At 47.1% G+C, this 12,530-nt stretch overlaps 1 protein-coding gene across 1 annotated transcript in view; it reads right to left on the minus strand.

The window, feature by feature from the left end:
* ST8SIA6 (ST8 alpha-N-acetyl-neuraminide alpha-2,8-sialyltransferase 6) overlaps nucleotides 1-12,530 on the minus strand; it is a 53,112-nt gene that overhangs the window by 21,279 nt on the left and 19,303 nt on the right. The window contains exon 4 of the mRNA XM_081163285.1: nucleotides 9,857-9,943. Within this exon, the coding sequence (XP_081019411.1) occupies nucleotides 9,857-9,943 (87 nt within the window). The remainder of the gene's footprint in view (nucleotides 1-9,856; nucleotides 9,944-12,530) is intronic.

Genomic DNA, 12,530 nt, shown 5'->3' on the forward strand with positions numbered 1-12,530 from the left:
GCAGAATCCGTGATCAGAGGAAGGAGACGGTGGAGGAGGAATGGAAGAAATTTAAAGTTTATCTTAAGAACTATTATAAAATTGATAAATGTTAAAATGTTAAGGTCTTGAGAAAGAAAAAGGGACTACAGTGACAGAAGATTAAGCCGAAGAAAAAACTAAGAGGACATATATTTGATAAAATTACTTGGAAGTTGCTGAAATAATTTTGGAAATTGGGATGCAGAAAGGGGAGGTATGGGGGAGTCCGAGAAATGAGGGTTATGAAATAAGGTTACGAAATTATACATGTTTGTTTGTCTTTTTATTTGTTTGTATTGTTTAAAAAATGTTGTAAAACCAATAAAAAATTTTATAAAAAGAAAGACTTTAATGACACAACCTGAATTTAACAGTATGTGATTGAATCTCACTTGAAAATATTGATGGTCTGCAAACACCCCACGTTCCAGAACTCCCACACTATTGAATATTCCTACCAAATTGGATAGTATGCATTCTGCACATGGTATAATGGCATTAGGGCATTTAAAACATCCATGATTATACTGACACCATTATAAATGTGCTCCATGTATTCTATTATGAGGGACCCGTTGCTCTGTCCCAGCTCCTGCCAACCTAGCAGTTCTAAAGCACACCAGTGCAAGGAGATAAATAGGTACCACTGTGGCGGGAAGGTAAACAGTGTTTCCATGCGTTCTGGTTTCCGTCATGGTGTTCCATTGTGCCAGAAGCGGTTTAGTCAAGCTGGCCACATGACGTGGAAAGCTGCCTGTGGACAAACGCCGACTCCCTTGGCCTGAAAGTGAGATGAGCGCCTCAACCCCATAGTTGCCTTTGACTGGACTTAACTGTCCAAGGTTTCTTTGCCTTTTATCTATTATGGGGGTGAGGATGGGGAGGTAAGGAACTTGAAGGAGGCTAATTAGAAGAAAAAATGCTAAAGGGGAGAGTGCTAAGAAGCCCCTTCCCAGGATTGTATTTTGCAAAAAGTAGTGATGGGGGCTAATTTGCAATTGGGGGAGATTGAAATATAGACTCCTGAAGTTCAGAAAGGCTCATCCTTTACCAAAGAATCATAGCTCAGTAGTAGAGCACAAGCATGGTGGGCAGAAGATAAAAGGGTCCACCAGCAGACTCACTTTCCCAATTCCAGCTCGGCTTGGGAGAAAAGCATGTGGGTGCAAGTAGAGCAAGTGCTCAGTATACCCTCACAACATTTCCTTTCTCTAAAACCTGGACCCCCTTTCCCTGTTTTGTGCATGACTGGACTAATGTGGGCTTAAGCAAATGAGTCTCCTTCCATCAGATGTATATTGTGTCTATAATTATTATCAAATAAGAACATGGGGAGACTACAGAGAACTATACAGTGGTACCCCGCAAGACGAATGCCTCGCAAGACGGAAAACCCGCAAGACGAAAGGGTTTTCTGTTTTGGAGGCGCTTCGCAAGACGAATTTCCCTATGGGCTTGCATCGCAAGACGAAAGCCCATAGGGAAATGCTGGCGGTCGGGAGCAAAGACTTTCGCCCACAGCCGGCCTTCAGAAGAGGACCTCTTCTGAAGGCCGGCGGGGGGCAAAAGTCTTTGCTCCCCCCCCCGCCTGCCTTCCCCCCCGCCTGCCCCGGGCAATCTTAAAATGCTGGCGGGCGGGAGCAAAGCGTTCGCTGCCGACCCCCAGCATTTTAAAATCTCCAAGGGACAGCAGAGAAGTCTCTGTCCCGGGGAGATTTTAAAATGCTGGGGGTCGGGAGTGTTCGCTGCCGACCCCCAGCATTTTAAAACGCTGTTCCGAAGCGGGGGGCGGGAACATCTGCCCCAGCCGCCCCACTTTGGAACGATGTTCCGAAGGGGGGAGGTGGGGCGGGAACAGCTGCCCCAGCCGCGCCACTTCGGAACAATGTTCCGAAGGGGGGAGGGGGGGCGGGAACAGCTGCCCAATCCGCCCCACTTCGGAACGATGTTCCGAAGGGGGGAGGGGGGGCGGGAACAGCTGCCCAATCCGCCCCACTTCGGAACGATGTTCCGAAGTGGGGAGGGGGGGCGGGAACAGCTGCCCCAGCCGCCCCACTTCGGAACGATGTTCCGAAGGGGGGAGGGGGGGCGGGAACAGCTGCCCAATCCGCCCCACTTCGGAACGCTGTTCCGAAGTGGGGAGGTGGGGCGGGAACAGCTGCCCCAGCCGCCCCACTTCGGAACGATGTTCCGAAGGGGGGGGGGCGGGAACAGCTGCCCCATCCGCCCCACTTCGGAACGATGTTCCGAAGGGGGGAGGTGGGGCGGGAACAGCTGCCCCATCCGCCCCACTTCGGAACGATGTTCCGAAGGGGGGAGGGGGGCGGGAACAGCTGCCCCATCCGCCCCACTTCGGAACGATGTTCCGAAGGGGGGAGGGGGGGCGGGAACAGCTGCCCCAGCCGCGCCACTTCGGAACGATGTTCCGAAGGGGGGAGGGGGGGCGGGAACAGCTGCCCCATCCGCCCCACTTCGGAACGATGTTCCGAAGGGGGGAGGTGGGGCGGGAACAGCTGCCCCATCCGCCCCACTTCGGAACGATGTTCCGAAGTGGGGAGGGGGGGCGGGAACAGCTGCCCCATCCGCGCCACTTCGGAACGATGTTCCGAAGTGGGGAGGTGGGGCGGGAACAGCTGCCCCAGCCGCCCCACTTCGGAACGATGTTCCGAAGGGGGGAGGTGGGGCGGGAACAGCTGCCCCATCCGCCCCACTTCGGAACGATGTTCCGAAGGGGGGAGGGGGGGCGGGAACAGCTGCCCCATCCGCCCCACTTCGGAACGATGTTCCGAAGGGGGGAGGTGGGGCGGGAACAGCTGCCCCATCCGCCCCACTTCGGAACAATGTTCCGAAGTGGGGAGGTGGGGCGGGAACAGCTGCCCCAGCCGCCCCACTTCGGAACGATGTTCCGAAGGGGGGAGGTGGGGCGGGAACAGCTGCCCCATCCGCCCCACTTCGGAACGATGTTCCGAAGGGGGGAGGGGGGCGGGAACAGCTGCCCCAGCCGCCCCACTTCGGAACGATGTTCCGAAGGGGGGAGGTGGGGCGGGAACAGCTGCCCCAGCCGCCCCACTTCGGAACGATGTTCCGAAGGGGGGAGGGGGGCGGGAACATCTGCCCCATCCGCCCCACTTCGGAACGATGTTCCGAAGGGGGGAGGGGGGGCGGGAACATCTGCCCCATCCGCCCCACTTCGGAACGATGTTCCGAAGAGGGGAGGTGGGGCGGGAACAGCTGCCCCATCCGCCCCACTTCGGAACGCTGTTCCGAAGTGGGGAGGTGGGGCGGGAACAGCTGCCCCAGCCGCCCCCCTTCGGAACGATGTTCCGAAGGGGGGAGGGGGGCGGGAACAGCTGCCCCAGCTGCCGGGCTTCGTAGCGCTGCTGCGAAGCCGGGCGGGGGGGTGGGAACACCTTCTGAAGGCGGGCAGGGGGCAAAAGTCTTTGCTCCCCCCTGCCTGCCTTCCCAGGGGCTTTTAAATCGCCCCGGACAGCGGAGAAGTCCTCCGCTGTCCGGGGCGATTTTAAAATGCCGCCCGCCAGCATTTTAAGATCGCCCGGACAGCGGAGAAGTCCTCCGCTGTCCCAAGGTTTTTTTAAAATGCTGGGGGTGGTAAGAAAAGCCCTTGTCCCCCCCCCCAGCCTTCAGAAGAGGTCCGGGGACAGACTGTCCCCGGACCTGGTCTGAAGGTGGTTTCCCTAGGAACGCATTAATTGATTTTCAATGCATTCCTATGGGAAACCGTGCATCGCAAGACGAAAAACCCGCAAGACGAAGAGAATTGCGGAACGAATTAATTTCGTCTTGCGAGGCACCACTGTACATTACATTTCTAAAGAAAAGTCACACAGCTGTCTGACCTAAGGAAGAGTGGCTTTGGGAGGTGCTGGTTTTGAGTGGAGACGTGTTGGGGAAAAGAGTACTTAACCCATGTCCTCTGTGCAGCTTCTGGAATTGCTTCCTCCAAGACTACTCCCTGCCCTCCCCATATTGCAGACATTTGTAGGCAAATGCAAAGCTCCCTGTGGAACTGTTGGATGAGGTGGGAAGCAGCAGCTAAGTGGGGTTATAGTGGAGAAGTGGCTGGCAGGGAAAGGGATAAGAATTCCTCCCCAGGCTGATTCGCTGCTTAATATCACCCACACCCAAAGCTACCGTATTTTTCGCTCCTTAAGACGCACCTGACCATAAGACACACCTAGTTTTTAGAGGAGGAAAACAAGGAAAAAAATATATCCTGAACAAAACAGTGGATGTATGATTTTTGTGGTTCATGCTGTGTCCACAGACATGATATTTGATTTGACAGTGAGTTTGGGGTAGCCCAATGCAAAAATCCTGAGAATCCATGTGGATCCGTGCTTTGTAACCATGTTTTTGCGCCATTGCGGTCCCACGAAACAATGGATGCATATTTTTTTTGGGTGCAGGCTGTAGCCATGGACATGCTATGTGATCTGATGGTGAATTTGGGGTGACCCAATGCAAAAATCCTGAGGATCCATGTGCTTTTACCTCCCCCCTCCCAGGCAGCCTCCTTTATCGCTAGCGTCCCTTATCTCGCTCCTGATCGCTTGCCGATCAGCTGCTCAGCGGCTTCCTTTCAACACCCCCTTCCCTCTTTCTTAAAAAAAAAGCATGATCTGCTTTTCGCCCCTGGGCAATTCGGCTCCAGGGACCATGCATTTGCTGCATAAGACGCACAGACATTTCCCCTTACTTTTTAGGAGGAAAAAAGTGTGTCTTATGGAGCGAAAAATACGGTACTTTCCTCCTGCTGCTTTTGTTTGATGTGCATCAAGTTCTGCCCTCAACCTTTCCTTCCTGTTTCAACAGTTGCTTTAGCTTAGAATCATAACGGCCCTGTATTTAGGGCAGAAACAGACACCAAAAATGTAGGTTAATTAGTATGTCATGTGGTTCACTGAGCAGCCAGAGAGAATTGATTTGTGACTGCGCTCTGTGATTGACATTTCCCCCTGTTTCAAACTTTTGGTTTTAAATTATGTGTCAGGGAACATTTGCTGTTGATGGATGTGTCAAGCCCTCTCTGCGTGATCACCACTTCAAGCTGCTCATTAATTAAATATTGGTCTTCTTGCATGTTCGATACAGTGCCAATAATAGATGGGAATGTGTGACAGGCTTCAAGAAAGCAAGTCACTAACATGGTGATTATAGCAGTGTAAGCCCTTTACACCCTGTTAATATTTAGAAGGAAATGTGAATAGCTTTGATTTCTTCTACTTCCAAGTTTTATCTTCAGGTCTGTATTTATGAACTTGCTACAGATGTGTCATGGCTGTCCTCCTTAGCCTGTTTAGATCCAATATAAACTCAGCCCATTGTGTTCATGGTTTTTTCCCCCTGCTACGCATGGGAGTGCAGATCCCACACTGATGCAAATATCTGCACGCATTGATACCTCTTACCTAATGTAATGACACACTGCCAGAAAACACTGACAGAGCTGCTTGCTGGTGGCTTTACCTGTGCCTGGCAACAAGTATTGCTGATCAACATGCAAAGCCCAAGGTCTGTCCTTATCATATGCTGAACAATGAGACAATGAATAATATGAATTAACAAAAGCTGACTGGCATGCAGTTTGCTTCTTTTTATTTCAATTTCTGTCATTTCCTTACTTCCTCCCAGCTGCCCAGTGGGCACAACACTTGCCCCACCCCCGCGCACCAGCAACCCACGCTATGCCACTTGCTTTCTCCCCTTTTCAACAACACTTAAAGGACCAATTCACCCTGTTGCCTGGAGTCAGTTTGCAAAGCCAGCCTCGGGCTTAGGGATGGCTCATCTGCAATTGGTCTATATACCAAGGATAGGGTGTTGGAAGTACAACAGGAGAGATCATTCAGTTAGTAAACTAAGGGTTAATTCTGTCAACAGTCAGCCAACTGGTGTGTGTGTTGCTGCCACCTAGATTAGACCACTTCAAGTAAGTCTTGCCTTGATTGGCTGTATAGTTTGGACAGTTTCTCCCCTTGCATGTTTTCCTGCTATGAACAACTCCTGACCTAAGAAAGACCAAACCGCTTTGTTTATATCTCCTTGTGTTATACATTGTTCTTTACTCAATAAAGTTTTATCAATTTCTTTTCTGCCTGCACTCTGTCTGCATTATTCAAATGATTCCACTAACATGGGGGACCTTGGGCCACATCACCTATACCTAAACCATATTTTACCAGCTCTGCATTCTCAAGTGCTTTTGCTTGACCAAAAGGTGTCTTTTAACTGTGAGAATGCCTCTTGCTTGCTTGCCTGGATGGAGAGAGATACATGTGTGCACAGGCGCCAGCTCCTAGGGGCCAAGGTCCCTTCCCCCCTCAATAAAATATTTGAGAGTCCCCCCAAAAAAATTGATGGGCATTGCCATTTAAATGGTGTGTGCATGCCATGTCTTGAGATCGATTATACAGGGCATGGCTGCCTTGAATCCCCCCAATATTTCACTCACGTTGGCACCACTGTGTGCATGTGTGGAAACCTTTGACTTCTGCTTGGCTGGAACGTAGCCTACTGCAGAAAAGGTGGGAATCAGTTGCCTTGCTCACTTTTGCTTCTGACCACCCCCGGAGCTGGCATGTGGCCACCCCTGTAAGTTTGTCCACAAGAGAATGCTGCCCACCTCTGGTCTATCTGCATAAAAGCCTGCAAGTGTCAGCCAAAAACCCACAGTTGACTTCCAGATGAAAGCCAGGCGCTTGCTGTGCACATCATATTGCATGTGTGAAATTACACTTGGTTGGAGCATCCTGGCACAGTCTGAGGCAGCAAATGGCCTAGATTGCCATTTCCAAGTACAGTGGTACCTCGGGTTGCTTACGCTTCAGGTTACAGACTCCGCTAACCCAGAAATAGTACCCAAGGTTAAGAACTTTCCTTCAAGATGAGAACAGAAATTGTGCAGCAGCAGCAGGAGGCCCCATTAGCTAAAGTGGTACTTCAGGTTAAGAACAGTTTCAGGTTAAGAACGGACCTCCAGAATGAATTAAGTACTTAACCTGAGGTACCACTGTATCATCTCCGCTGGCTTAGTGCTTATGTGCTGGGAAGCCAGAAGAAATGAGAAGAGTCTCAGTTATGCCACAGCTGTAAGGAGAGCAACTGAGCAGAATCCTATGGGCATCTACTCAGAAGGGAGACCCATTCATTCAATAGGACTTACTCCCAGGTAAGCATGTAGAAGACTGCAGCCCAAGGGTCACAATGAGCCTCCTCTAAGCAGCAGTTTCCTTTTCAAGACATTTCCATAGCGGAAACAGACTCCCCAAGAATGTTGGCACCCCAGATGTTTGGTTGATCTACTTCTCTAATGGGGGCAAAGAGACATCAATCCACAACATGTGTGTCTTCACAATTACTGAGAAATTCAGGGGATGTAGTCAGTTCTAACAGGAAAAGCCTGTTTTCTCAGATGTATTAAAAGATCAGAACTCTTGCCAGCCTCTGATGTGTTGTCAAAGCAAGATCTCTGTGAAATTTTAATATCCTGTTTCTGAAAAGTGCAAAAAGGAGAAGATATCGGGCGGGGGCGGGGGGAGTTACATGAAAACAGGCACTTGTTAAAGAAACATTTCTCCCTCAGAACCACCGGCAACTCAGTTGGTTATGTATGCAGAAACAAAAAGTCACCCTGCCTCATTCTATTAGAGGAAAAGCAGACCAAAAACAAAAGCCTTAGATTCTGCCGCGTTTTCTTAATTATCTTCCAGTTGCAGAACCTATAGTTTGAGTTTATATTTAAAAGCACATTAAAAATAAGTAAATCTGTGGGTTGTTTTTGAAAAGCAGCTAATTGGTAACCTTCTACAAAGATAATGTCACTGCTGCTGCATGCGAGTTATAATGAAATAGCTTTTCAATCTGTTTATCAGATACTGTTTAAAATTAGCTCCCATTGCTCATTGCCACACATCTGCATCAAGAGTTTAGAGGCATGACCCAAAGCCCATCAAACTCAGGTATTTGTCCCAGTAACTTCAGACTTCAGTGCAGCTTAGAGCATTAACCACAGGGCATTGCCTTCCCTAATCACCCTCGCAAGCTGGCGCCTCTGGCATGCCCAGTTCTCGGTCAGCTGCTTTGCAGAGTTTCACCCACCCCAAAGTGTTAAGAACATAAGACCCTGCTGGATCAGGCCCACGGCCAATCTAGTCCAGCATCCTGTTCTCTCAGTGGCCAACCAGATGTCTGTGGGAAACCAGCAAGCAAGACCCAAACACAATAAGAACACCCCTTCCTGTGGTTTCCAGCAACTGACATTAAGCAGCATTGGGGACTCTGACCATGGAAGCAGAACTGTTTAATTATTATTTGCTGAGGTTTAATTTTACTGTTGACTATTAGATTCGGATGGATTGTTGTATGTTGCTTTGTTTGATATAAGTTGCTTATTGTGACTTTTATATTGGATCAGATTGATACTATTAATGTTTGTTTACGTTTCAATATGCTTTTTATTAGTTTTCTTAACAAACAAACACACACAATAAATGTTTGTTTATTATTATTTTTTATTATTTTATTATTTTGGTTAATTTATCATGTTCGATGTTTTATGATTTTTTATGTCTTGGAAGCTGCCCAGAGTTGCTTAGGCAACCCAGCCAGATGGGCGGGGTATAAATGAATTATTATTATTATTATTATTATTATTATTATTATTATTATTATTATTATTATTATTTCTTTGATCATTCTGGTCACCCTTTTCTGAACCCCAAAGTCCTACTTCCTCTATAAAGATGATTCTGATCTTCTGCAAACAGTTTGTTGTTGTTTAGTCGTTTAGTCGTGTCCGACTCTTCGTGACCCCATGGACCAGAGCACGCCAGGCACTCCTGTCTTCCACTGCCTCCTGCAGTTTGGTCAAACTCATGCTGGTAGCTTCGAGAACAATATCCAACCATCTCGTCCTCTGTTGTCCCCTTCTCCTTGTGCCCTCCATCTTTCCCAACATCAGGGTCTTTTCCAGGGAGCTTTCTCTTCTCATGAAGTGGCCAAAGTATTGGAGCCTCAGCTTCAGGATCTGTCCTTCCAGTCTGCTGATACGTTCCTACTGCACTGTACTGGGGTGTGCTCCCCCCCCCCCGGCTACATAAGGACCACCACTCAGAGAACTAAGATCTTTGTTAGTGTATATCAGATGTGTTCCAGCAATTCTATATGGGGCCTCTGAGGTCTTCCACAGCAGTAATCTTCTCATCAGCAAAGAACATACTCTTTAAGGATTTGATAATTATGCTAGTTAACAGCTGCTAGAATAATAATTGCAAAGCCTCGGAAGACTTCTCTTCTTAATCTCCTTGGATTCTGGTATCAGGAACGGTGTCAAATTGCTTTAATGGAAAACTTCGCCCACAAGGTTAAAGTGCAAAGGCATGGGTGGAAGACAGATAACTTTCCTACGGTTGCCCACAAATCTACGGAATCTGTGTCATTGTTGAAAGGCACATGCCACCCATTCTCTATACATAAAGAATGAACACTGCTTTTGAACCCACTGATATAGCTTGGGTTAATTCTGCTATGCATTTCTTTATATAGTGAAGGTATTTCACTATTTATTTTATATCCTACCCTCCCTCCCAGGACAGCAAGGTAGACAAAGCAGTATTTCTATTCATTCCTTCAGCTTTTGCACTGCTGAAAATTGCCCTAATATAGCATTCTATTCCCAAAGCAGCAAGAAGCAGACAACTGTATGTTCTGTACAATGGATGTAAAAAAAACCACGATTTTGATTATCTCAGTATATCACATTTTCATAGACAGATCTCCTGCAGACAGTTTTGTAGAATTAAGGAAACAAACTTACCTGAATCTGGCATACTCTTGTGGTTTCTTCCTCCACGTACAATTCTGTAGTTTCCCAACTATCTGCAGATAATAGTCTTCAGAATATCTGAAAAGATTGAAATAAAAAGAGACATGAATATGCATCAAAAGCATAATTTTTTTGCCCTTTAATACATGGTGTGGCATAGACCACATCTGTGTCATGCGTTTTTAGCATCCTTATAGCATTTTAATAGCCATGTCTTCCCCCAAAGAATCCTGGGAACTTTAGTTTGTAAAGGGGGCTGAGAATTGTTAGCAGCAACAATTCCCACAGAGGTTTAACAATCAATCCCTTTTCCCAGGGAAACATAGATGAAAAGCTGCTTCTTGATCTCAGAAACAAATATGTAAATGTTGGTTAAAAATCCATGCTGCTTTGAATGGCGCAGTTCGCCATCTTGATCCCAAATGGCAGTCAATTCTATCTAAGCATAGATGAAAACCTGCTCCTTGATCTCAGGAATAATAATGTAAAATTTGGATATATGGTATCTGAAGAGGTGTCCAGATGTGTAGAAATCAGACAGACAAACCACTTTCCAAAATACACAGCAGAAGATGAGCAATGGTTTTGAGCAGGCAGGTAAAAGGTCAGCAAGTGATGTGAGCTCTTCCAGCTGGGCATTTCCAGCTGAGCAACATGGACATTGCTCCACAGATCTCCACAGTATAATGGAATTGCTTCTGAAGAAAAAACCTGGCAGCCCTACTTGAAACAGCCTCTCTGAAACACACATCTCTTCCCATTTGTGCCACAGATAATCTCCTCTTTGTTGAACCAGGTTTTTAAACATTTATGATGTTTGGAGAGACAGGCAAGCCTTGTGAAGCAACATTCCACCCTGCGCTGCCTTGAATGTTCATTTATTTATTTCTCGGGCTCTTTCAACAGCTTCCCTTTTGTGTTCAAGGCTGTTCAATATTTTTGTTGCAAAAATGAATGTTTGTCTGCCGAGACGCATTCTAAGCAGAACACCACATTCAGATGCAATGAGCCTCAGTGGCAAAGGCCTCACAAAGATGCAAGCCCTTGAAATGTTTCACCCCTTGATAAAGCATCTTGCAAACAAGACTTCATTCAGCTTTGAAAAACAAATATTTTGTGTGTTTGCTGCCAGTGCTAATTCCATTTGTGCCTTGAAAGTGCAGCCATATTGAGTCCAGTGACGCTTACTTCCAAGTGGGTACATACCCTCCAACATTTCTCCGGTGAAAATAGGAATGTCCTATTCAATCATCATCACCATCAGCATCGTTTTATTATTTATACCCTGCCCATTTGACTTGGTTGCCCTATCCACTCTGGGCGGCTTTCAACATATATAAAAACAAAATTAGTCATTAATTTTTTTAACAAGTTCCCTATACAGGGCTGCCTTCAGATGTCTTCTAAAGGTTGTAATCTACTTATCTCCTTGGCTTGGGAGGGTTGCATAACTCCATACTCTCCAACAATTTTTTTGATGAAAATAACTTATTTTCATTGCACCCCTTCCAAAAATAGTGCAGGGTCCTGGTTTCCCAGCTCTAAAATAGGAGAGAAACATTAGTATACCTGGGGAGGTTCACACATCTTTCCCTATCCCAGCTCCCTGATTTCAGCAGCTTCCTTTGATTGGGATTAAGGGAAAGATCCATTTAAAAAGAAATGGAGGAAGGGACCAAGAAAAGCTGGACTCCTGAATACATATACTGTAAGTTGTCTAAGTTGGACCTGTGTACATTTTTCAAAGTAAGGGTGTGTGCAATCTTATGCCCCAACAACACTGTCCAGGGACTCAATGCTAGGGGACCACCAGGAATCACTCACTGCTGGAGTAACTCTGCTGGCTAGCAATAAGTAGCATGGGGGATTTCAAGAGCAGAGTGAGACCCCTCAGATCCCACTCACAAACACTCTGGCAATTATCATGTTAAAGTTCCCATCCTCGGCAACCCCTCCAAACGACCACTGTTCTCTGCCACACCAGCTACACAGCCAGGATGAAGCAAGTGACTCCTACCAACTGGAGCCAATAATGGAACACCTACAGCAGAATATCAGCCCCAGAGAACCATCAATGAGATGATGACAATTTCATGCACAAATCACTTCCTGTGAAACACCCTGAAGTAAAAACAAAAACCTAAATAATAAACCATATATATTCATTCATTCATAGGCCAATACAGATAATATTTTCTTTTTTAAAAAATCTTCACTGATAGTTAAAAGGTAAAGGATCCTTGGAAGTTTAAGTCCAGTCAAAGGTGACTATGGGGTTGCGGTGCTCATCTCACTTTTCAGGCCGAGGGAGCCGGTGTTGTCCACAGACAGCTTTCTGGGTAATGTGGCCAGCAGGACTAAAGCACTTCTGGTGCAACGGAACACTGTGACGGAAAGCAGAGTGCATGAACACGCTGTTTACCTTCCTGCCGCGGCAGTACCTATTTTTCTACTTGCACTGGCGTGCTTTCAAACTGCTAGGTTAGCAGGAGCTGGGACAGAGCAACAGGAGCTCACTCCATTGTGGGGATTTGAACCGCCAACCTTCTGACTGGCAAGCCCAAGAGGCTCAGTGGTTTAGAGATAAGGCTCGTTGGAAGGGATGGTCTTCAATAGGGACTGAAGAGACCATGGAGATGGCACCTGCCTGATATATCATGAGAGG

The sequence above is a fragment of the Podarcis bocagei genome (genome assembly GCF_964188305.1).
Source record: "Podarcis bocagei genome assembly, chromosome: 12".
Classification (NCBI taxonomy): domain Eukaryota; kingdom Metazoa; phylum Chordata; class Lepidosauria; order Squamata; family Lacertidae; genus Podarcis; species Podarcis bocagei.